Raw genomic sequence first — 26,024 nt, 5'->3', positions numbered from 1 at the left:
AACTGTGTTAGGTACTATGGATTCAGCAGTGAACAAAACAAGCTAAATTCTTTTCTGACTGGAGTTTACATTCTGTTGTGAGTGACTGACAGTAGTTAAATGTATACAAGAAACAAGTAAGAATGAGTTAATTCCAGATAGTGGTTTGTGAGATGGTGGTGGTAAAACAGGGTAATGTGATAAAGATGAATGAAAAGGTAACCTTGGATTGGATCCTCAGGTAGGGAGGTGACATTTCAGCTGAGCTCTGAATAATACTAAGAGCCAGCTGTGTGAAGATATGTGAGCTGAACTTTGTAGGTAGAGGGAATAGAAAGTTCATATCTTGCAGAAGAGGCATATACTTGGTCTTACAGTATTAGCAAAGTCTTCCTGAAGAGAGGAATTTAAAAAGACAGCTTATACCCAAGAGGAAATCAGACAATTAGTGTTCAAGAGGATTTCACAGGAGGAAGAGGGCAATGTGAGTTACAGTGTTTGGGGCAGGTTTCACGGATATGGTGAGAGTTGGAGAGTGAGTAGGAGTTAGATGTATGGAAAGGTGGAAGAAGGACTTTTGGGCAGAGTAAGGTATAATCAGTTACATGGATGTGGGAATGCGAGGCCTTATTAGAATGTAGGATCCTTATTAGGATCCTTTTACAAGGATCAGCAGAAGAGATGTGGGGCCAAATTAAGGTGGGCCTTGTTTGAGAGAATCGGATAATGTAAGCAGGGATTAGTGAAATGATGAAATCAGTTTATGGGTTGAAAAAAAATGACCAAGTGAAATGATAGGCTAGAGAACAGTGGATCACTGATCCTTTAGCCCTTTAGTATGCCTCCTCTTCCCAGTGTGAATTTAGAGAGTTGGTTTTGTACTTTTTGTCAGTTTCCTGATTAATTTGACAGCTGCAAATTTTCAGCTGCCTTGTGGTCACCTATCTGCCTAACCAGTTAGTATAGCATTAAGGGCTCAGTCCTGGTGTGTGCCAACTAATTTACTTTATTTCAGAGTTAAACAATGCATATGTGAGTCTGGTTAGAAAAGGAGATCACAGTGGTAATCAGAAAGAGAAGAGCTGTCTTAGTTAATGTATTAGTGTTTAAGAAAAACTAACTTCTTTTATTGATGATGGGTTACTAACAGTTTCTTATTGTTCATTATTCTTTATCAAACGTTTGAGAAAGTCCTTGGGCCAGCCGGACTTTTTGTTAGGAAGAAGGAAGAGCTGTAGGATATAAGTCCAAACCATGAAAGGACTAACTATATAAGGTCCATATGTATGTGCTTCCATATCCCCAAAATAAAAAATAACAGGTTGCCTCTGGAAGATTGTTTTGAGTTACAAGTAGAAAGAAGTACTTCTTTACATGGTATGAAGTAAATTCAAATCATTAATTACTCTAGGAGAGTACAAAAGCCATATTTATCATGAAGGTGTTAGGATGGAGACAGGTTTATAAATCATTTAGCATTCAATAGTTATTTGAGTACCTGCTATGTGCTAGGCCTTGAGCTTTGGTCTGGGCACTGGGAAATAAATACATTGATAAGTAAATCACAACAAAATCTTTTTCCTTTTGGAAATTATATTCTAGTGAAAGAGTCATACAATAAACAAATATACAGGTAAAATGTAGAGCATGTCAGATGATCAGAAGTGCTCTGGAGAAAAATAAAGCATAGAAGAAGGGTAAGAGGGGCAAGGTTGTGTTTGGGGCATTGGAATTTAAAATAGAGTGATTGGGGAAAACCTTATTGAGAAGTTGACATTGAGCAAAGATCTAATAGAGGTATATATAGTAAGCAGTCAAGGTTGCCAGGGTCAGGTGGGACAGTAGGAGGTGACCTGGAGGAGGGGCTCACAGGACAGGTTGTGTAGGATTCTGTGGACTATTGTAATGATTTTGACTTTGATTCTGAAACAGATGATAAACCACTCTTGGCAGTAGAGTAATGACATGGTTTTGACTTAAGTTTTAAAGAATAATTATGCCTGTCATTTGGGACAAGGGTTGGGGGGGGACAGATCATTTGGGAAATTTATTGCAAGAATCCATCTGATATGTAATGTAAGGGAAGACTCAATATAAAGTCTCTCCTTTTTGAAGATGAAAAAATAATCTCTCAATGAATCTCTTGGGGGTCTGAGTCATTTGTCTACAAAAGAGCATTTCGTTTTGATCAGTTGAAAAAGTTTACATGCTGATTATGTTTGATTCTTTGGTATTGCTAACTTAGTAAGTGCTAATACGAATTGTATGGTTTGATTCTTTAGATGGCCGCCAAGAGCGAGTTATGTTCGACAAAATTACATCCCGAATCCAGAAGCTTTGTTATGGGCTCAATATGGACTTTGTTGATCCTGTAAGTAAATAGGATTTATATCTTGTGTTGCTTGTTTCATGTGATTCCATTTACTTGTCTCTTACCTCTTCCCCTTCACTCTCTTGCTATATATACATATTTTGGTGTGGTATTCTCTTACAGCCTTGGATGTAAAATGTGAATTTATTGTTTAAAACTTTTTTTTATTCTGGGAATTCCTGGTGATCCAGTAATTAGGACTCTGGGCTTTCACTGCTGTGGCCCGGGTTCAGTCCCTAAGCCATGTGGCATGGCAAAAAAAACAAAACAAAAAGACAACAAGCAAACAAAAAACTCACTTTTTCCCCTAAATTTTTGTTTATGCTGTGAATTCTGACTTCTCAGAGAACTATAAAGCTGAGGAAAGAGGAAAACTTGACATTAACATTTCACTTAGGGGCTTCCTTGAGTAAATTATTTTATTCATAAGTGCAAAAATCTGTAGTAAAACTTGTTTGAAATTGTGGTCATTTGGGTAGAAATTGGTTTGAAATTTGCTTTTTTTGTTATCCATATGGAAAGGATACGTTAAAGTAATATAGAGTTCACAGCCAACCTTTAAATTCAGGAGAGCCATAAGCAAGTTGCTCTGCTTTTCTCTTCAGCTTCTGTAGCTCCTCTACTCTAGACCTGCAGCATCCCTTATCTAGACTGCTGTCCATAGTGGTCTCCAAACTGTCCTCCAGGTCTTCCTCACCTTGCCATCTTCCAATCCATATTCCACATGACTTTCAAAATGATCTTACTAAATAGAGTCTCTAATAATCTTTTTCTTAAAACTCATATTGCCCCATCCTTGTTTAGATATTTTATCTATATTACTATCCTGAATAGTCATTGGAAGGAGTGATGCTGACGCTGAAGCTCCAATACTTTGACCACTTGATTTGAAGAGCTGACTCATTGGAAAAGACCCTGATTCTGGGAAAGATTGAGGGCAGGAGGAGATGGGGGTAACAAATGATGAGATTGTTGGATGGCGTCACTGACTCAATGAACATGAGTTTGAGCAAACTCTGGGAGATGGTGAAGGGCAGGGAAGTCTGGCATGCTGCAGTTCATGGGGTCGTAAAGAGTCGGATATGACTTAGTGACTGAACAACAACATCTGTATTACTGTAGCACTTGCCCTGGCCTCATAGCATTAACCACCTAGTATAGAATTTAACTATATGTTCCTAGCCTCCCCCAGAATTGTTGAGGAGGCCTGTATCTTGTTCTTGCGATATCCACAATGCTTAACACATACATAATTAGAAGCTTGATAAATATTGAATTGACCAAATGGTCGAAAGAAAATAATTTTATACAGCTTTAAGATATATTTATTATCATTTCCCTTTTACATTTAAATACTACATTTCCCTTTTACATTTAGAATATTAGAGTTGGAACAAACCTGAGAGATCATCTTATCTCCCTTGTTTTATAGATAAGAAAGGTTCAAAGAGAAGGGGGATGACTAGTACAAGTGAGTGAGAGTATAGGAAGAAGAATATTGGTATCTTGACTCCTAGGTGTTCTGTTGCCAGTTGCATACATTTCAGAGCGCAAGGGTGCTGGAGCCAACATGAGCATTCTAGGGTAGATGAACAAATCTCCATGCTTATATGGAGTGGTTATTAGCACATGGATGTTGTTTTATTCTGAGTTCTGATTACTTGCCTTGTAGCACCAGAAAGTGTTTAGAAGACTTCATTACTCTTTTACTGAACATGACTATCTGCTGAGAAGAAAATGATCAGGAGAAACTTGAGTTTAGGTCTAACATGTAATTGGAATAAATTTTAAACTAGTAATTACACTTTTTTTTTTTGAGAGAGGCATGCTTTGGTCAACTGGGAAATGACATTCATTTTCTGTTGGATTTAGTTCAGTTCAGTTGCTCAGTTGTGTCCGACTCTTTGCGACCCCATGAATCACAGCATGCCAGGCCTCCCTGTCCATCACCAACTCCCAGAGTTCACACAAACTCATATCCATCGAGTCGGTGATGCCATTCAGCCATCTCATCCTCTGTCGTCCCCTTCTCCTCCTGCCCTCAATCCCTCCCAATATCAGAGTCTTTTCCAATGAGTTAACTCTTCGCATGAGGTGGCCAAAGTACTGGACTTTCAGCTTTAGCATCATTCCTTCCAAAGAACACCCAGGACTGATCTCCTTCAGAATGGACTGGTTGGATCTCCTTGCAGTCCAAGGGACTCTCAAGAGTCTCCTCCAACACCACAGTTCAAAAGCATCAATTCTTCGGCACTCAGCTTTCTTCACAGTCCAACTGTCACATCCATACATGACCACTAGAAAAACCATAGCCTTGACTAGATGGACCTTTGTTGGCAAAGTAATGTCTCTGCTTTTGAATATGCTATCTAGGTTGGTCATAACTTTCCTTCCAAGGAGTAAGTGTCTTTTAATTTCATGGCTGCAGTCACCATCTGCAGTGATTTTGGAGCCCAGAAAAATAAAGTCTGACACTGTTTCCACTGTTTCCCCATCTATTTCCCATGAAGTGATGGGACCGTATGCCATGATCTTCGTTTTCTGAATGTTGAGCTGTAAGCCAACTTTTTCACTCTCCTCTTTCACTTTCATCAAGAGGCTTTTTAGTTCCTCTTCACTTTCTGCCATAAGGGTGGTGTCATCTGCATATCTGAGGTTATTGAGATTTCTCCCGGCAGTCTTGATTCCAGCTTGTGCTTCTTCCAGCCCAGTGTTTCTAATGATGTACTCTGCATAGAAGTTAAATAAGCAGGGTGACAATATACAGCTTTGATGTACTCCTTTTCCTATTTGGATTGATCTTTTTTTTTCCTTTGTGGCCACACAGCTTGGGCAACCTTAGTTTCCATCAGGGATTGAACTCCTGCAGTGGAAGCTCGGAGTCCCAACCACTGGACATTCAGGGATTCCCTAATCTGTTTTTTTCTTTTTTTTTGAGATTCAGTAAATACATACACATATACAGCTTAGATTGGTGTGCTACAGTCCATGGGGTTGCAAAGAGTTGGACATAACTGGGCAACTGAACAGCAGCAACATACAACTTAGAATTTGTCTTTCTTGACTTGGGCATTGTGTATTTTAAAAAGGGGTGCCTCTTACAGTATGGTCTTGAAAACAGTGAAATGTAGTGAGGTTGAATGGGATATGGAGCCAGAAGACTTAGACATTAAAAACCTTGGGCAAGTCCCCGTAACCTGGTTCCTCATGTAAAGTGGGGATAATTATAATACCCATCTCACAGGTAATTGTGAAATGTCAGAGAAGATTATGAAAGTTGAGATATTTTGTGAAGTGTTAAAGAAGTGAAGTGAAGTGAAAGGCATTCAGTTGTGTCCGACTCTTTGCGACACCACGGATTGTAGCCCGCCAGGCTCCTCTGTCCATGGAATTCTCCAGTCAAGAATACTGGAATTGGTTGCCATGCCTTTCTCCGGGGGATCTTCCTGACCCAGGGATGGAACCAGCATTGCAGGCAGATTCTTTACCGTCTGAGCTACCAGGGAAGCCATTCACACCAGGGAGGTGTTAAAGGGTAGCCATTAAATTATCTAACTGCTCAGTCCCAATTCTAGCTTACACTTTGATCTCCTTTCACTAGACTGATTAAAGTTTGATTTGTTTGCTTTCCTGTACTTGTCCTTAGGAATAATTGGGGGAAAATAGGTAAGTATATGGCCTGAACCATGATTATATACAGAAAATTTGAATGAAAGATGGGAAAATACTTATAGAAAAATTGGTCTGTTTTCAGCTGTTTCCCTATGTGTCTGTTAATCTTTGTAAAGCTCTACTTAGACTTTAAAACTAATTTTCTTCTTTTCTTCACTCCTTCCTCCCTTGCCCACTCCCTGCCTCTCTCCCCTCTCTCTCTCCCTTACCCCTCTCCCTCTTTCCTTCCTTCTTTCTTTGGACGCTTCATTATATATGTAGTATGCATTTTCTAGCAGCTCTATTCACTTATGAAGTCTCATTACTAAATTTTCCACAGTGTACAATTCTGAAAGATGATTTTTCATAAAAGGAAATTATCTTTTATTTTGATATAAATTTGATTGTTTTCTTCATTGCTGTTTTAAGGAAGATGTTGATTTTTGGAAAAGCACAAGTAATTCTTAGCTTTGCTTTTATAGGCTCAGATCACTATGAAGGTAATCCAAGGCTTATACAGTGGGGTCACTACTGTGGAACTGGATACTTTGGCTGCTGAGACAGCCGCAACCTTGACTACTAAGCACCCTGACTATGCCATCCTGGCAGCAAGGATTGCCGTCTCTAACTTGCACAAAGAAACCAAGAAAGTATTCAGTGGTGAGTCTAGAAGAAAAAGAAAGACTTTAGTATTCTCAGAAAATGTATAGGCATACTAGAATGAAACCTTGAGTATCAAAAGAAAAGTTATATCTTGTTTAAAAAAGCGAAGTGTGCAAGTTGATGGCAGAGGGAGACTAGAACTTCCTGTTTCTCCATGCTGCTCATCTGCTGCATGGAAGGGTCAGTGAAAACTTTTCTTTATCTTTTTGTTCTCTCTCTATTTTTTTTTTTTTTGAAGCTCCTCTTTACATGCTTGGTGGTGGTATGGTTGGAAAAAAAAATTATTGATAATTCCTAGGTTAAAGAAAATGTTACAGTCAGTCTTTTGTCACCATTAGTCATCACTCCCATTTTACAGCTCAGAATGTGGGCAAAAGACAGTTAAATAATTTGTTAAGTATATAAAAAGTGATATGTAAGAAGTCAGCTGGTAGACTGAGAGTAGAAATCTTTTGGCTCTCAATTCCAGATCTTTTATGTGGGACTTTAAACATTATATCTCCCTCTTCAGTAGATTTATAAGAGTAAAGATATCAGATCTTCCAAAATTGATCTATGGATTCAAGTCAGTGTCAGAATGCCAGCTTTGTATGTGTCTGTATTATATGTAAACTCAGGGGACCAAATATCTGCTATGATGTCTGAAAGAGAGAGAGCTTTTTACTCAATGTGCATTTATAGAAGTAAAATCCTTGAGATGATAGATTTTGAATTTTAAGTTGAGTTTCTGTTTTGTTAGGATAAAAGAAAACTTGAGATTATAATTTATTCTTTTATTTATTTTCACCTAATAAATCCTTAATGGGGTAAGATGTTAGAATCATCTGGCAGTCTTTTTCAAAGAGCATATGCTATACTATAAGAGCATATGCTCACTCCAACTCTGGAAAGTTATTTCTTTAAGGGTTTCCTTATTTTACTTATGTAAATTTCCGTGTATATTTATATAACATGTATTTGTCCATTGAGCACTGTCTTTGCTAGGTACTAAGGTGAGTTGGGATGAAAAACAGTTGAGAACCACTTTTAAATTGTTAACCTGAGTATTGAACTTGCTGTTAAGTGATTTTGGTATTTTAATTTTCTGTTGTTTTGTTTTTAGATGTAATGGAAGACCTCTTCAACTATATAAACCCACACAATGGCAAACACTCTCCCATGGTGGCCAAGTCAACATTGGATATTGTTTTGGCAAATAAAGATGTATGTAGAATGCTTTTCTGGTGAAAAAGCTTTTATAGGTTTTTTTTTTTTAAGGCAATGAACACATTTAAAAAAATTTAAACACTATGATAAGTGATAGAGGTAAAAAGTAATTCTCCTTCTCTGAATCCTAGTTTTCTTGTCTAGAAAGAATAGCACTTTGTCATTTTAAAATGTATTTTTCCAGAATTGTTCTATAACACATGGTGTATGTACATTTATTTTGCCTTTTAGTGGTAATGTACTGTGCATACTATTCTTTCTAATATTTTTTCACTTACAGGTGTATCTTAGAGATAGTTCTTTATTAGCATTTATGAATTTACCTTGTTCTTTTTAACACCTGCATAGCATTCTATCCTATAGCCATATCATCACTATATATATATATGTAAGAATTGATCTAGTGATGAATATTTGTTTCCATTTATCACTGCAGTCGCTATTCTCATATGGTAGTGAGTTGCTTATAGATGAGTATATTGGTGAGGTAAATCCCTTCAGTGGAATTGCTGAGCCAAAAAGTATGTGCGTTCAAAATTTTGGTAGACATTGCCAAACTGACTTCCAAAAAGGTTGCTCAGATAAAATTTTGGAAGATCTTCTTGCTCAGCAACTTAAAAATTATCCATTTGTGTTTCAATTCCTTTCTTAACTACATTTCAGAGGACAGAGGGAAAGATGGGTAGATCCAGCCAGGCCCTTTGCACACGGAATTTATTTACCATGCATATCTGCACAGATTAGAAATCAGTTTTAACTGAAGGTAATAGAGTGATTCGTTGGCTATCTGTAAATATGTATCACATGTTAAAGAGACTGAGAGAAAACTGAGTGAGTTGTTTGTGTTCATGTGTATTATCTTGAAGATAGGTGAGAAACAAAAATTAATGACATCAAAAACTTGTATCTAAAATATAAATTTTGATAATCAAGTATCTCAGTTCTCCATAAATCATGCAAAGCCCCTACCTGCCTTTGGCAACAAAGATGCCCTTAAAAGTTTAAGAGAAAGTGAGGAGTTTTGTATAGATTTTTCTAGTCCTTGGACATGGATCCTTATATGGCAACACTGATAGTATTTTGAAAAATTGGCTCTATTTTCCTCTATCCAAAATGATTATTAGTACCTAATTGCTTTCTTTCCTTTAAATGGCTTTATAGCCTACAAAAGCTCTGTAACAATGGCCAGTTCTGCTTTAAAACATCACTGTCACAGCAATATTTTGTTCAAAACCTGTTAAAGGACTATGGATTTGATTAGCCTTAGAATTAATGTAATTGTTTATCATATATTGTTATGTACAGTTTAAAATGGAAAATAAAGATATGTATTAGTATTTATATGGCTCCAATACTTTTGGATTAATAGCCAATCTAAAAACATGTTTTAGGATGATAATATAGTCCCTTTTATGCTCATATTCTTTCCCTTTTTAGAGATACTGTAAGCACAATAGGGAAAGTCACATTTATGTTTTTACTTATGTACAACTTATATGTTTTCTTCTAGTCTTTTAATGTATGTGTTTTTAAGCCTAGTTAGGATACTCAATTTATATAATTTTTTTCCTTAATATTAGGTATGGATTTCTATTCTACAACAATAATACTTAGTGTTATCTCTTGTATCCTGTATCAATTTTAGTTCTGAAATCAGGGCTGAAAGGTAACAAATTTTGTGAAAATAAGTCTAATTATCTTAATTATGGGTTTTTGTTTTTTTAAACCTTCACCAGCGCCTGAATTCTGCAATTATCTATGACCGAGATTTCTCTTATAATTACTTTGGCTTTAAGGTAAATAATGGGTTTCAAATAAGTGGGAATTCCTTCTTCAGTTAGGAAATGCAGTTTTTTGTTTATGTTTTAGTGATATAATTATAAAGGTAGTAATTTGTTGGGAGTTGGGATGGTCCTGAGGGATTAGTGTGGTTAGGGTAGTGGTGATTGTTTGAATTAAAGAAAGATAGCTTATTCATTTGCAGTTTTCAAATTTTCCAAATACTATTTCTGGATACCTGTGGAGTTATGCAAGTAATTTGTCAGAATGATTCAATATTATTCTGTATATGCAACAACTATTTATTGAATTCCTACTATGTGCTAAGTGATTTTCTAGGTACTTTTTTGTTGATAAACTGTTATATAGTGATTGAGAATGTGGATGCTGATGTCAGACCACCTAGGTTCAAATCACTGCTTCATTTCTTATTAGCAAGGTACTTAATCCCTTTGTCCTTCAGTTTTCTCATCTTTAGAATGGGGATAATAATAAAATTTCAATATCAAATGCTCTTGAAGTTTAAGTGAGTGTGTGTTTGTTGCTTTGATCAGTACCTAGGCTGTTATAAGGATTTTATAAATGTTAATGATATGAACCATTATAATATAGTGAATACCACAACTTCTGCTATTAACATTATACATATTAATGTAGAGTTAGCTTTTTCCAGAAATTTTCAGGCATTCTTTTCCGAAAAAATAGTCAATTGATAATGTTCTAAGCTAAAGCTAGTAAATTTAAATATGATATTCTTGTCATTTAAGATTATTTTAAAAACTGAGTAGATTTAAACAGTTGCATATTGTGAATGATATGTCTACTATGTCTTTAAAAACTATGCTCTGGAAGTTTTTCGGTTGTTTTGCTTTTTCTAGACACTGGAGCGATCCTATTTGTTGAAGATCAATGGGAAGGGTGAGACATGAATGTGTTTGTGTGTTATATTTTCTGTTCATTGTATTGAAAATAGAACTTTAAGCTATTTGCCTTAACATTTCTATTTAAACTCTAAGTAACACTTTAAACTTTAGGTTTAGTTTATGAATAATCTTGCTGCTTATTGGTATAAAATTTTTTAAATTTCTTTTGTTGTTCCTTTTTTTAGACTCAAGTACATATCTCAGCCTAGTTTTCATGTAAAAAATTTATCTTGTTTTTAGTGGCTGAAAGACCACAACACATGTTGATGAGGGTATCTGTGGGGATTCACAAAGAAGATATTGATGCTGCTATTGAAACCTACAACCTTCTTTCTGAGAAGTGGTTTACCCATGCCTCTCCCACTCTCTTCAATGCTGGTACCAACCGCCCACAACTTTCTAGGTATATGTCACCTATAGTCACTTTTAACATCCTAAAATGCTTTTGACTAGGGAAATAAACCTTGACCTGAAGAAACTAGACAGTTCATCACATAAAAATTAATTTGATAAACATTTAATCATTAAATGAGATTTACTTTCTGAAAAACTCTCTTATTGCATTGTGGTAAACAAATTGATGAGAGACAAACGCCAGTAGTGAAATTTTAAGCTTGTTTCTGGTGATGGTTGTACAACTCTGTAAATATACTAAAACCCATCAGTTGTACACTTTAAATGGAGAATTGTATGGTATGTGAATTATATCTCAATAAAGTATTTTCTGATAATAATTAGAGGATTCTAGTAGTAGTCTGTATGAGAGTAGGTATTTTGGGTTAGGGAAGTGAAAGTAGAGATTGAGAGAAGTAGACTGATTTAAGAGATTTAGGAGGTAAAATTGACAGAATTGATGATTTGAATGAGTCATTCAAAGAGTGGTTCCTGAGTTTATGGGTAAATAACAAGATTTATTATGGTGTCATTTTCTGAGAAAGGAAACACTGGAACAGAGTCCAGTAATGTATTAAAAAAAAAAAAAAACAGCTAATACACCCTAAGCAAGTTGGGTTATCCCAGGAATTGAAGAATATGCTAACATCAAAAAGTGTATTAATGTAATTCATTGCCCTAACATTTTATATCATTTAATACTTTCATAAAAAAATAGCAAAATAGATGTAGAAAATAACTTCCTTTCTTTGGTAAAAGATATCCACTAAAAACTTAGATCTGTTGGACCTCTGTTTTTAGCATTGTAGTGGAGGCCTGAGCCAGCATTGTAATTGTAAGATAAGAAAAAAAATGGTTGGAAATGAGGGAATGAAACTAATGATTCCTCAAGAGCATCTATAGACAAGTTATTAGAAGTAAAAGGATTTCAGCAGAATGTGTGTGTGTGTACGTTAATTGCTCAGTTGTGTCCGACTCTTTGCAATCCCATGGACTATAGCCTGCCAGGCTCGTCTGTCCATGGAATTCTCCAGGCAAGAATACTGGATTGGGTAGCCATTCCCTTCTCCAGGGAATCTTCCTGACCCAGGGATCAAACCTGGGTCTCCTGCATTGCAGGCAGATTCTTTACCATCTGAGACACCAGGGAAGCCCTTCAGTAGAATATCTGGATATAAATTCAACATAAGTTAATTAATTGAATTTTTGTACTTTAGCTGTTAGAAGATTTAAGGAGCTTCCCATGACTCAGTGATAAAGAATTCGCCTGCCAATGCAGAGGACATGGGTTCAATCCCTGTGTTGGGAAGATCTCTTAAAGAAGGATGTGGCAACCCATTCTAGTGTTCTTGCCTGTGATATCCCATGGACAGAGGAGCCTGGTGGGCTACAGCCCATGGGGTTGCAAAAGAGTTGGACACAGCAAATAAAAAACGAAACCAAAAAAAGAAGATTTAAATTTTAAAATGTGTAATAGTGGAAGGTACTCAGGAATAAATCTAATGAAAGGTGTGCAAGGCTTTTAAGGAAAAAATTCTAAAACGTAATTGAAGGACATTATATAACAAATCGAGAGTGATCATATTTTCATAAATGGATTTAATGTTATAACAATGTCAGTTTTTCCCAAGTTAATCTACAGATTCAGTGTAATTCCAGTCAGAATTTCAACATGCTGATTCTAAAATAAATATGGAGGAGCAAATGGCTAAGAATAATCTAGTGCTGGTCAAATACACCAAATCCTAATCCCTGAAATTTATAAATGTTACCTTATAAGGAAAAACAGTTTTTCAGGTATGACTAAGATCTTTTTTTTTTTTTAATCACAAATAATACTTTTAATTATTTAGCTTCTTAGAGTATCCACAAAACAGAAACTGACAAATCCATATTATTATTTAGTCAGATAGTTGTTTCTGACTCTTTTGCAAATCCATGGACTGTGGCCCGCCAAGCTTCTCTGTCCATGGTATTTTCCAGGCAAGAATATTGGAGTGGGTTGTCATTTTCCCCCTCCAAGAAAGATCTTGACATAGGGAGATTATCCCAAATTATTCAGGTGGGTCCTGAATCTAATAAAAAATATCCTTATAAGACAGAGGCTAAGGGAAATATAAGACATACAGAGAAAAGAAGGCAGTATGTAGATAGAGACAGAAATTGGAGTGAGGTAGCTATAAGCAGAGGAGCCCAGAAGCTGGCTCGTCTAGGAATGTTCTCCACTAGAGCCTCTGGAGGAATGTTCTTGATTTTGGCCCAGTGAAACTGATGCTGAGCTTCTTACCTCCTAAACTGTGAGAGAATTAATTTCTATTTTAAGCCACCAAGTTAGTGGCATTTGTTAGGGTAGCCACAAGAAATTAATATAAATAGCAAGATAGTTTTGAAGAAAAAGTCCTGCTATATTCAGGACTACTATAAATCTATGTTTATCTATCCTAGAGTAAACACCCTACTTTGTGGATTGTATGAGAACTTGATGAATAACAGATGTCATTGCATTTCATTGGGAAAACAGTACTAGGAAAATCGGTTATCCTATAGGGAAATGTATAATTAGATTTCCTTTCTTTATGTCATATACAGAAATAAATTCAAGAAAAAAATATAAATATGAAAGTAAAATCTTTTAGAAGAACATGTAGAAAAAATAAATATTTTCCTCCCCAGCTTTTTAATATGAATTTCAAACATTTAGAAAAATTTGAAGAAAAGGAGTGAACTCCACTCATACACCCACTTATGCCTAGATTTTAAAAAGTACTGATATTTTGCATATACATGTATTTTTTATTTTTGTCTTTAAAATTAAAAATATTTTTGGCTAAGTCATTTGACAGCGAGTTGCAGACGTCATAACTATCAACTTACATCTTGATAGAATATATATGACCTCCGAGGAGTGAAAGGTTTCTTAAAATAGATATAATAAGCAAACAACATAAAGGACAAATTGACTACATTAAAATTTTAAACTTCAGCAAACCAAATACAGTGAAAAAGATTTCAGACGGTGAGAGGAAACTTGCAATGTACGTTAACTGTTGAAAGATTATAAGAAAAAGACACAAAACCAAATAGAAACATGGGCTAATTTGTAGAAGAAACTGATTGGCTGTTAAACACGTGAGATGATGTTAAACTTTGCTTTTAATTAAGAAAGTGAAAATTAACATCATAATGAGATATTTCATACCCAACAGATTGATACAAGTTAAAAGGCTGATGAACTAAGTATTGGTAAGCATGTGGGCAGGCTCATGCATTGATTGATATAGTATACTTACTCATTCACTTTGGAGACTCTTTAGTAAAGTGGAACACATGCATATCTTTTGACTCAGAAATTCCTTTCCTAGGTTTACACCCTATAGACAATCCTTAGATATAAACACAAGGAGATATGTTTAAAAACTTCCACAGGAGCATTGTTTAGAATAGCAAACAAGTTGGAAATAATCTAAATGTCCACCAGCAGGCAAATGGACAAATATATTGGTATATTCATACAATGGAATACCTTACAGCAATGAAAATAAACTAGTCCTATATTAGTAGGAATGACTCTCTAAAACAATACTGAGTTAAATAAAAGCAGGTTGCAGAACAATAGTATGAAACCAGAAATTTTTTAAAAATGTGGAACATATGTAAATGCTAAAGGAACGTAGAAAGCATGGAAACAGCATATATTATATATATATATTATATTAGGTTATATTTGTAGTATCAAATTTCTTGAGGCAGATGGTAAGTACAAAGTATATGTTATAAATTCTCTGTTATTTGTGAATGTCTGAATATTCAGTAGAAAAAGTCAAAAGATAAAGTCTATTTGTTTGGATGAATATTAAAGTTGGTAAAAGGAATCATTGGTAGAATAAGGGTCCTGGAGTAGGAGGATGAGATCCAAATCACAGGTAGAAGGATTGTCTTTAAAAAGACTGTAAGGGAGCTAAATTTTGATGGACATATCAAATTTGGTTCATTATTGGATCGGTGGGGTTTTTTTTCATAAATGTTTAAATTTCTTGGCTTGAAAAGATGTTAAGTATGCTTAGGAATTTATATCAGAAAATGTTATAATGACACATTTGTAATCCGGTGAATAGGTAAGCTAATATTTACCTATCCCTAAGACTTTCATGTAGGCTCATCATCTAGAGTAGATGGCAAGATGATTTTAAAACAATGTATGCTGATATGTTTCATTGTGTCATATCCAGGTTTTGGTTCTTTTTCCTTCTAAAAACATCTAAAAAATTTTTTTTTTCCTTCTAAAAAAAAATTTGTAAGTTTTAGATCATTTATTTGCCTTATTCTCTTTGAATTACATAGTTGTTTTTTGACTCTCCTTCATTTCCTTGCTGAATTGTGACTTTTTCCCCCTATAGCTGTTTCCTTCTGAGTATGAAAGATGATAGCATTGAAGGCATTTATGACACTCTAAAGCAGTGTGCATTGATTTCCAAGTCCGCTGGTGGAATTGGTGTTGCTGTGAGTTGTATTCGAGCTACTGGCAGCTACATTGCTGGGGTAAGCTTCTGTTGTGTGACTAAAAATATGTGGCTGGAGGGACTCAAGTCCATAAACAACCAGGGTTGTGGTTGAGAAGGCATTTGCGGGAGTGTGGGAGACCTGGATCTCTGTTAATTACTAGCTGGCTGTGCAACTTACAATGAGTGAGTTCACTACTTCTATCTTATTAGAGGTTGGTTAGTTGGGCTCTAGGGTCCTTTTTCCCACTCCAGTATTCTTGCCTGGAAAATCCCATGGACGGAGGAGCCTGGTAGGCTGTAGTCCATGGGGTCGCTAAGAGTCGGGCACGACTGAGCGACTTCACTTTCACTTTTCACTTTCATGCATTGGAGAAGGAAATGACAACCCACTCCATTATTCTTGCCTGGAGAATCCCAGGGACAGAGGAGCCTAGCGGGCTGCCGTCTGTGGGGTTGCACAGAGTCGAACACGACTGAAGCGACTTAGCAGCAGCAGCAGGGTCCTTTTTAGCTCAGATTTTGGAATTCTGATTTACTTTAGCAATAATAATATTAATAGCTTTTATTATTCATTGCTTCAGTTCAGTTCAGTCGCTGAGTTGTGTCCGACTCTTTGTGACCCCATGAATTGCAGCACGCCAGGCCTCACTGTCCATCACCAACTCCCAGAGTTCACTCAAACTCACGTCCATTGAGTCGGTGATGCCATTCAGCCATCTCATCCTCTGTCGTCCCCTTCTCCTCCTGCCCCCAATCCCTCCCAGCATCAGAGTCTTTTCTAATGAGTCAACTCTTCGCATGAGGTGGCCAAAGTACGGAGTTTCAGCTTTAACATCATTCCTTCCACAGAACACCAGGGACTGATCTTTAGAATGGACTGGTTGGATCTCCTTGCAGTCCAAGGAACTCTCAAGAGTCTTCTCCAACACCACAGTTCAAAAGCATCAATTCTTCGGATTCATTGCTTACTATATGCTAAATGTTATAAAAATTTTATGTGAATTACTACAACCTTATGAGATAGATAGATATTACAAACACAGTAAACTTTACTCCTTACAGTGACTTTGTGAGTATAGCCACTGTTGTTTTCATTTTACAAGTGAGGAAGCTGAAGCTTACAAAGTTAAATTACTTCCAGAGATTAGTCATTTAATATGTGATAGAGCCAGGGTTCAAGCTTAATCATTAATACTTTATGAGGGAAATTTCAGCTCTTTTAGTTCACTATTCACTGGGAGTCAAGATCATGGTTTTGGGTGGAATCTTAAAAATAATGCAAATGGATGCGTATGCATGACAGAAACAGACTCACAGATAAAGAAGACAAACTTGTGGTTACCAAATGGTCAGGGAAGCAGGGAGTGACAAATTAGGGATATGGCATTAACTGATATATAAACTACTATATATAAAATATTTAAGCAAGGATATACTGTATAGAATAGAGAATTATACCCATTGTATTATAATAACGTATAATGGAGTATAATATGCTGAAATCACATTCAGTATAAAATACTGAATCACTATGCTGTATACCTGAAACTAATAACAATATTGTAAATCAACCATACTTCAATTTAAAAAACAAAAGAAAAAAGGTAATGATTTTGAGTAAGACCTGGATTTAAATCCTGTCTCTACTAATTACTAGTAGTGTGGCCTAGTAGAAGTTATTTTACTTCTCTGAGTTGTTTCCTCCTCTATAAGGTGAAGAAAATGTCTCGCCCTATAGAAAGAGAGTCCAGAAGAAAACCATTCTGTTATGTGGTGTTCATTACCTTTCTGCTTAAAGGCTTGCCTTGAGTTAGAATGATTATTTTAAAAAATTGATAGGTATCTCATCTTCATTCTAGAATGTATTTATTGGAGAATCTCCATTTGCCTTATTGTCTTGATTTATCCACTGCATATAATTCTTACTATAAATCGCCTTGAATTCTTTTGGGAAAAATATACTGTAGTAGGGTTTTTACTCTACCCAAAGTATTTCATTATATGATGACCTTTTGAAAGTATGGGGGTTTAAATTCAACTATGCTGATTTTGGATTCGTTTGACTTATAGTTATTTCTCATCGTAAGCTAGAGATGCCATGAAATAATGTTGTACATATTTGTAATTTATTCCACAGTTTTATGTTGGGCATTATGTTTTCAAAGCAGAGGTAGAGATGGGGAGCAGATGACACTAGACTGGGAGAGAGTAATTTGCCTGCTGTTGAGCCATCTTCTTCTTTTCCTTGCTGACCCCCTCTTGTTCCTCCGGATGACTTTATCCTGTTTCTTTTTCAGACTAATGGCAATTCCAATGGTCTTGTACCGATGCTGAGAGTATATAACAACACAGCTCGATATGTGGATCAAGGTGGAAACAAGGTATGCTTTGTGAGTGAAAGCCCTAGAAATCAGAACTGAAAATCTCATATAAGCTATAATAAGATAGCTCACTATGTATGTTTCTAACAACTCTGTTTTTTTCCACTTTTATGATCAATTTAATGTGTGTATACTTTTTACTTAAAGTATAGACACTTGAAGTATACATATACAATATATATTATACATATATACCAGTCAAGCCATAGAACACAGACACCAATGTGTCTCCTTGTGTACCTTTGTATTAATCATCCATCACTCCTACACATACATACGTTATCCTTGGCTCCAGGCAGCCAGTGATCTAGTCAGCTTTCTTACAAGACAGTTTATTTGCAAAGAATTTCTAAAGTGGTGACTCATATTGATACCTTGGAGGGAGGGCATGGCGACCCACTCCAGAATTCTTGGCTGGAGAATCCCCATAGACATAGGAGCCTGGCAGGCTATAGTCCATGGGCTCGCAAACAGTTGGACACGTCTGAGCAATTAAGCACATATTGATACCTAATCTTGAAAAGGGGTTGTAATATTTTTTCTAGGTTTTTATTAAAAAAAAAAAAAAAAGACAAAAAGCAAAACTTGGCCTGTTTTATAGAGGGAAAAATAGAGAGTACTGGGCCATTTTTCCAATGTTATCAGCAGAATACTTTGCAGCCATCTAGCCTATCTAATGGAATCTGTGAGGACCTTGATAAGACATACCACCTTTTTGTGATCTTTAATAAAAAGCACAACTTATTGTCAAAGTTAAAGCAATTTTTGGGGCTTTACATACACGTCACAGAGTGTAAAGTGAGCTGCATGACAGCTGAAGAGGAAGCTTCATCTCTAGTTCACTGTGTCACTTTGGATAAATTATTTAGTCTTTCTTGTTCTACATTTTCTTTGTGTTAATTGTTCTTTTTTACACCTAGGATTGTATTGTATACTATAAAATATAAAGTAGTAGTATTTTTCTACTACTTTATATTTTATAGTACTTTTATTTGTATTATCTCATGTAATTCATTAATTGTAGTGAAGATCCAAGAAGATATTATTGAAGTGCTTTGGAAAATATGAAGTTCCTTTATTTCATTCTGATTCTGAAAAGAATGATGATTTATTTACCTTTAGCGACCTGGGGCATTTGCTATTTACCTGGAACCTTGGCATTTAGACATCTTTGAGTTCCTTGATTTAAAGAAGAACACAGGAAAGGAAGAGCAGCGTGCCAGGGACCTTTTCTTTGCCCTTTGGATTCCAGATCTCTTCATGAAGCGAGTGGAGACTAATCAGGTGAGAGATAGTTACTTGTTAGTAATAACAACTTGGTTCATATGAGTTTTCTCCTCAATCATCTTAAATCATGCTTAGGAAGAATCTACCTATATGTTATGCAACAGCAAGGCATGCTGAGCAAGAGATGCCTTTCTTGCCTTCTTGGATTTTTATTTTCTAAAGCAGATGCTCTAAATGCTTTAGGAGTCACGAACAAATAGGCAGAACTAGATGTTTGGACTTGAGCCTAAATACTATTTCTGAAGCAGAATTTTAAGACAGTCTATGGAGGCCACCCTCTCCCTTGTAGTATTCCTAATGGACCATGTGTGATTGGTTATTTGAAGTTTCTTATGGTTGGTATTCTTCTTCCCTTGGCAGGACTGGTCTTTGATGTGTCCAAATGAATGTCCTGGTCTGGATGAGGTCTGGGGAGAAGAATTTGAGAAGCTATATGAAAGGTATGGAAAAAATACAAAAGTAATAATGTTTTAACCTTGTTTCTTTTATTTATAGGATGTAAATTTCAAAACTATGTCAATTATTAGCCTAGTTTCTAGGATTCTTCAGAAGCATCTAGAAGAGAATGTGACTAGTAATTTTGTTTTAGTGTGTTTTCTTCCTGAATCTTCACCAAAATTTTGGTTTGTCTTTCTTAAAACTTTGGAGGGACTTCCCTGGCTGTCCAGTGGTTAAGACTACACTCTACCACTGCAGAGGCCACAGATTTGATCCCCGATTGGGGAACTAAGATCCAGCATGCTGCGTGGCATGGCCAAAAAAATTACTCATGACAAACTTCCCCCCAGCCCCATGGCCAGGATGCCCAGGTAGGGGAACACCCCCAATGGCAGTGGCTGGACAGAAAGTATGGAAGGAAGCGAGGAGGGCAGTGAGGGGGTGGGGGGCGATGAGGGCCCTGACAGATACAGAGGGTGTCTGGAGTACAGACATTGAGCAGAGCTTCCAGGAGGCCACGGCCTCTTACCTATCCTGTGGCCAGTGGAAAATCCTATTCAATGGAGTCAGGTTGTATGGTTGTGATAAACTGATTGCCTGCAACATCAAACTGAGAACATGGAAGACCTAAACTCGCAAACAGTCTCTAGTCATGTCCAGGCTTTGGTCCAGGGGAGGTCTGGGGAAATCCAGCTGATGCTCAAGGCACTAAATGTGGACCAGGTTTCCAAGGACAAGGCTTTCCAGACAATGACTTCTGTGTCCTTTGCCCAGCTCATCTCAGCACCTTCCCTGCAGGCCAGACTGGATCCCACCAGTCCTCAGGCCCCAGAACCTTTCCATTTTAGGTCGGGGCTTCTGGGCCCTCCTGGAATGTTCCAGATGTGAAGCCATTCTCAAAACACTGTTCTTGTCACTGAATCCTCCATCTACTGCTCTGCCAGGGTATGAGCTTCCCAAGCCCTCTCATCCTTTGCTTTGCTCCCACCTGCCACATCACCCCCAGCCTGGTAGGCTTGGGCTCTGGGCACTGCTCGGTCACAGCACCTGTTTGTACACATCAGCCTGCACTGCCCCAACCCTGGAGTGCCCTGCCTCGAGAATGTGGACATCTGACAGATCTATGACAAATTCCCTGAAAAAAGAGGGGCTATAGGAGCTGTGTGACAGTGGGGCCAGCCATACTTTCTTCCTGGTCAGGTTCTGGGTGGACCTGACCTAGGGCCCAAGTGGTGAGGAGGTGGGGCCGCCAGCGGCAGCAGTGGCTTCTGTGAAGAGAGCAGCCAGTATGAGAGCCTGGACCACGTGACCCTTGCCTGTTCCTTTAAGGTCTACTCCTTTCGCAAGCAGGTGGTGGAAAAGGTGTAGACAGAACATGCCCTGATGGAGGATGGGAGGTTTGTGTACCACATGTTGCACTCACCCATGTGCAAGCACCTGGTGAATTTTCTCACAAGCTGCGGCAGCTGCTGGAGCGCCATGCGATGAACAGCATCCTGGAGAACTTTACCATCCTCCGGGTGGTGACACAGAGACACCTAGGAACTGCTGCTCTGCACCGCCTACATCTTCGAGGTCTTTACCAGTGAACAGGGTGCCCAGCACCACATTTACTGCCTGGTTAGGGACTGAAGGGGGACCCCAGGAGTGGCTCATCCCCAGAATACCCTCCTCTCAGGAAGGACCTACAGCTTTCCTCTTACTTGGGGAGGGGCTGCTCCTTAAAAACTGTGTTGTGAGTTGAACGTGCTGGGACTGTGAGGAAAGGATGGATCCTGACATTGGAACCTCACAGAGGTCTCTGAAAGCACAGATCACTCCAGAGCATTAGACCCAGGGAACAGAAGTATGACAACCCTTGGGACACCACTGGTTCTGTCTCTAACAGGCACCCTCCCCCTTTTCTGTTTTGGATGTTTTGGAGGGCCCCCAGCAGCAGCAGTTACACATTGGCTTGTCCCTCTCTGTTGTTAAGCGTCCTCCCTCTTGCCAGTCTGCCTTTCCTTACCACCCGCATCCCAGTACCCTGATAATCGAATGTTGAAAGTTAACCCTTTCTGTGCAGGAGCAGACCAGGTGGGCCCTGGAAATATTTCTTTTTTAATATAACAAAAGATAATTATTAAGAAACAGAACAAAAATCTTTGGGACATGTAAATAGGTGTTCAAGTTAAATCATATTTTAATAGATCCTCTAAACAATTAATGCAGAGTTATTAATTTGCTTTGTTATAAAGTACATTTGATAAAGCAAGTTATGCTTTTGTATTATACACAGGAATTGAGAGCAACTGGGGTGCACGTGTCAGAAGTTCATTAAGTAATAGCACCAGAGTACTGCTGTAGCACAATGGCACTATTTAACTAATTCAGTCTTTGTTCCTTTTTATTAAGGAAGGTATTATTGATTTAGTGAGTCTGGCTTTAGCCATAGTAAAATGTGTATCATATTCCTAATTTTTTTCCCTTAGCAAAACTTAGTAAAAATTTAAGAGTTTTCAATATTTTATATTTTGGTGCTTCTCTTCATGTTGTCTGCAATAAAGATTTTCTTAGGGAATATTAAAATAATACTAGCTTTGCCTTCCAGGTATGAGAAAGAAGGTCGTGTCCGCAAAGTTATAAAAGCTCAGCAGCTTTGGTATGCCATCATTGAGTCTCAGACAGAGACAGGTACCCCGTATATGCTCTACAAAGATTCCTGTAATCGGAAGAGCAACCAGCAGAACTTGGGAACCATCAAATGCAGCAACCTGTGCACAGAAATAGTAGAGTATACCAGCAAAGATGAGGTAGGTAGAAAAACTTCTGCCTCAGGTACTGAGAGAAGAATCTTAGGAGTTTGTGAATTGTTTGTGAATCTCTCACTTGATTTCCCTTGAGTTGAGTGAAGGGAGTATTCATAGCTTGCTGTAAGCAGAAGGGCACTGAAATAGATTATAAAGGAAGGAAGAGGTATGATGTGTGCCCTTAAAAATCTTCTAGTCTGAGCCATATAGAAAAGACTGTAGACTTTTTCTTACACACACATTGTTGTAATAATCTTTTCTTGAGAAAAATAGCAATACATAATTATTTAGGTTAGAGTTAGGACAAACACAGTAACGTGTTAGAGTGTGTATTCAGTTTAAAATATGTAAGCATGAGAGTCCTTTCAGTGAATGTGAGACAAAATTCTCATCTCAAATCTTTAAGGCCATTCATAGAAGAGGCAAGGCTGGAAATGGGATATAGATTTGGTTATTTTAAAAAGAAGTTTATGAAAAAGCTTTCTATTTGGGAAGAACCACCAGTATGACAGATTAGAGACAGGGATAGGTTTTGCGCAGGGAGTGGAAAGTAAGTTTATTGTGATGGAGCAGATATATTAAAGGAGGGATGGCTGTGGTTGAGGGAAGAGAGAAAGTACGTGAAAGCTGGCATATTTCAGACATAGGAAAGCCCTTGTAGATTTTTGAAAGAAAGATAGCATTGCTAGGATGGGAAGGATAGCTCTTGATTCTGGTTATAGAATGGCTTGGTGTGAGAAGCAGTTGGAAGTTACTTTATAGAGATTGTTGCGTTAGTCAGATGACAGACTGTGTGGATATTGGATGTAAGCTATGAAAATGAGGAGGAAGGAACAGATCCTGAATTCTAGGACCTAAAAACATGACAGATGAAAAGTCAAAGAAAATGGTAAGTGAGCTGAACATACTGCTGAGCTTGCAGTTTGATTTAACAAAGTTTACTGACCACCAGGCATATGTAAGACACCGGACTAGGTGCTCTGAGATACAAATGAATGTGGCTCAATCCCTGCCCTCTAGAAACTTACAATTCAGTTGGAGGAAATTGGCATATATTTATATTGTTATATAGTTAGACTGTATTACAGAGAATAAAATGACCTTTTTTAAAAACAAAAAATCAGATCATACCATTCTCTGTGCAATATTTATCTTTGACTTTCCAACCCATCCAGAGTTTGTTCATTTTTTAAAAATGGAGATATAAGTCACATACCATAAATTTCACCCTTCTAAAGGATACAGTTCTGTGATTTTTTATTAGTATATTCATAAAGTTGTACAACTATCACTGATAACTAATTCTAGAACATTGTCACCACCCCAGAAAGAAACCTTGTACCTGTTAGCATTCACTGTCTGTTCCCCTCTTCACCCATCCCCTGGCAACACTGATCTATTTTATGTCTCTGGATTTGTCTATTGTGGGCATTCCGTATGAATGGAATCATGTAATATTGGGCCTTTTGTGTCAGTTGTCCATGCTGTAGTATGTATCATTACCTCATTTCTGTCCTTATAATGCCCTGTGAGATGGTACACAATTGAGTATCCCACCTCATCTGTTCTTATTTTTCCCCTTGCTCACTGTGCTCCAACCCTTCTAATTTCATTGCCATTTCTCATACTCCTGCTGCAGGAGTTTTGAGTGGTAAAATGCTCTTTTCCCCAGAGAGCCATGTGACTTGCTTTCTAACTTCTTCAGTTCTTTCTTCATATGTCACATTCTCAGTGGTGTCTCCCTTGATGACTATTTAAAAATGGCACTCCTTCCATGCTTAGCCCCAATTTCCTGCCTTATTTTTCTCCCTTGCATTTATCAGGCTTATGTGATTCGAGCTATGTTTTAAAAATGGGTACTTTGTCACCATGTGTAGAATTGATTAGGTATGAAGGGCATGAGGGAGTCTAGGTGAAAGGAGTTGAGAGTTTGGATTGGGAGAGTCATAATCAAAATGGTGAAGGAAGTATATTCATTCAGTATTATTTAGCATTTGCTATATGCCAGGTGTGGTGGTGCTAGTCCTGAAAATGTAAGGATAAAAAAGATATGATCCCTAACCTGAAAATGCTCACCACTTAGTATAGTAAGAATCACCTAAAGAGCTTTTTTAAAATTCAAACTTGGATCCTTTGTTATGGGCTGTTGGAGTCTCAGTGAGGATGAGGTAGACATGGGTAATTTGGAACAGCTTTTTACAGTGATAGAAATGTTCTGTATTGGGTGGCTACTGAGCATTTGAAATATAACTAGTGCAATTGAGAAACAATTTTAAATTTCATGTAGTTTTTATTTAGTGGCTGTTGTATTAGACAGTGCACATCTACTGACATACATAAAAAATTATAGCACAGTGACATACGTCTGGTAAAGAGCCTTGTACTATGGAGTGTACGGTTCTTCCCCCATCTTAAGCTGTCTCACTGGTGCATGTAACCATTCACACATGGGAATAGGTCCTGGGGTTTAGAAATGAACAGGTGAATGGTGAAGAGGAAGCAGTCAAAGATAGAAACTAAAACTTTAATGTCAACAAGTGTTAGAGGTGTACAGGGTAGTGTCATTGAAATAAAAATCATGTGATTCTTGACCCTTTTTCTTCAAATTCTAGGTTGCAGTCTGTAACTTGGCTTCCCTGGCCCTGAATATGTATGTCACATCAGAACACACATATGACTTTACAAAGTTGGCTGAAGTCACCAAAGTCATTGTCCGAAACTTGAATAAAATTATTGATATTAACTACTACCCTGTCCCAGAGGTATGAATAGATTTCTCTGCTTATTGGTGATAATTGAAATCCAAGGAGTTGATCATAGTCTTCTAGTCATCATGTTATCATTGGAATGATTGGAATGGTGTGAGAAAACTGAGATAGAGAGTGTGTCATTTGGTACAGAATGTTGGTTTTACTGTTCGTTAATGTCATCTCTTTCTTTTCTAAATCTATTGGCACAAAGGCTAGCTTGTCGAATAAACTCCATCGCCCCATTGGAATTGGGGTACAAGGTCTGGCAGATGCTTTTATTCTGATGAGGTACCCTTTTGAGAGTCCAGAGGCCCAATTATTGAATAAGCAGATCTTTGAAACCATTTATTATGGAGCCTTGGAAGCCAGCTGTGACCTGGCCAAGGAGTATGGCCCATATGAAACCTATGAGGGCTCTCCAGTCAGCAAAGGAGTAAGTATATGGATGAAATTTCTCTTTGCCTATGGGTTCCTGTAGTAGGCTTAATGGTAGCCCTCAAAAAGATGTTCACATCCTAATGTCTGGAACCTCTGACTATTAAATTATTTGATGTAAAAAGGATCTTTGCAGATGTAATTGAGATTATCCTGGATTATCCAGGTGGGCCCTAAATACAGTCACAGTTGTCCTTACAAGAGACACAGAGAAGAAGGAGCAACACAACCATAGAGGCAGAGGTTGGAGAGCTGTACCCACAGCCCAGGAGAATTGAAGCCACTAGAAGCTGGGAGAGGCAAAGAACCGAATCTCCCCTAGACTCTGGGGATGGAGGGGGCCTTCCCAACATATTGAATTTGGGCTTCCAGCCTCCAAGACTGCAAGAGAATAAATTTTGTTATTTTAAGCCACTAAAGTTGTAATCTGTTATACCAGACATCTGAAGCTCATATAGTCCTTTTGTTCTCTGGAGT

At 37.5% G+C, this 26,024-nt stretch overlaps 1 protein-coding gene and 1 pseudogene across 2 annotated transcripts in view; both read left to right on the top strand.

Moving 5' to 3' along the window:
- The window catches only part of RRM1 (ribonucleotide reductase catalytic subunit M1), a 40,463-nt gene that overhangs the window by 5,596 nt on the left and 8,843 nt on the right, over positions 1 to 26,024 (top strand). The window contains exons 2-14 of one of the 2 annotated variants that reach the window (XM_019975424.2): positions 2,262 to 2,350; positions 6,484 to 6,661; positions 7,767 to 7,867; positions 9,607 to 9,666; positions 10,528 to 10,567; positions 10,813 to 10,975; positions 15,363 to 15,504; positions 17,765 to 17,848; positions 18,971 to 19,132; positions 19,496 to 19,575; positions 22,164 to 22,365; positions 24,975 to 25,124; positions 25,324 to 25,545. In XM_019975424.2, coding sequence (XP_019830983.1) covers positions 2,262 to 2,350; positions 6,484 to 6,661; positions 7,767 to 7,867; positions 9,607 to 9,666; positions 10,528 to 10,567; positions 10,813 to 10,975; positions 15,363 to 15,504; positions 17,765 to 17,848; positions 18,971 to 19,132; positions 19,496 to 19,575; positions 22,164 to 22,365; positions 24,975 to 25,124; positions 25,324 to 25,545 — 1,673 coding nt within the window. Of the gene's footprint in view, positions 1 to 2,261; positions 2,351 to 6,483; positions 6,662 to 7,766; positions 7,868 to 9,606; positions 9,667 to 10,527; positions 10,568 to 10,812; positions 10,976 to 15,362; positions 15,505 to 17,764; positions 17,849 to 18,970; positions 19,133 to 19,495; positions 19,576 to 22,163; positions 22,366 to 24,974; positions 25,125 to 25,323; positions 25,546 to 26,024 lie in introns of those variants that run through there. The other variant, XM_070803812.1, reaches the window with a different exon arrangement.
- LOC109569746 (transcriptional enhancer factor TEF-4 pseudogene) lies at positions 19,582 to 22,156 on the top strand (annotated as a pseudogene).

This window comes from Bos indicus, chromosome 15 (genome assembly GCF_029378745.1).
Source record: "Bos indicus isolate NIAB-ARS_2022 breed Sahiwal x Tharparkar chromosome 15, NIAB-ARS_B.indTharparkar_mat_pri_1.0, whole genome shotgun sequence".
Classification (NCBI taxonomy): Eukaryota; Metazoa; Chordata; class Mammalia; order Artiodactyla; family Bovidae; genus Bos; species Bos indicus.
This window is presented reverse-complemented; position numbering and strand designations above follow the sequence as displayed.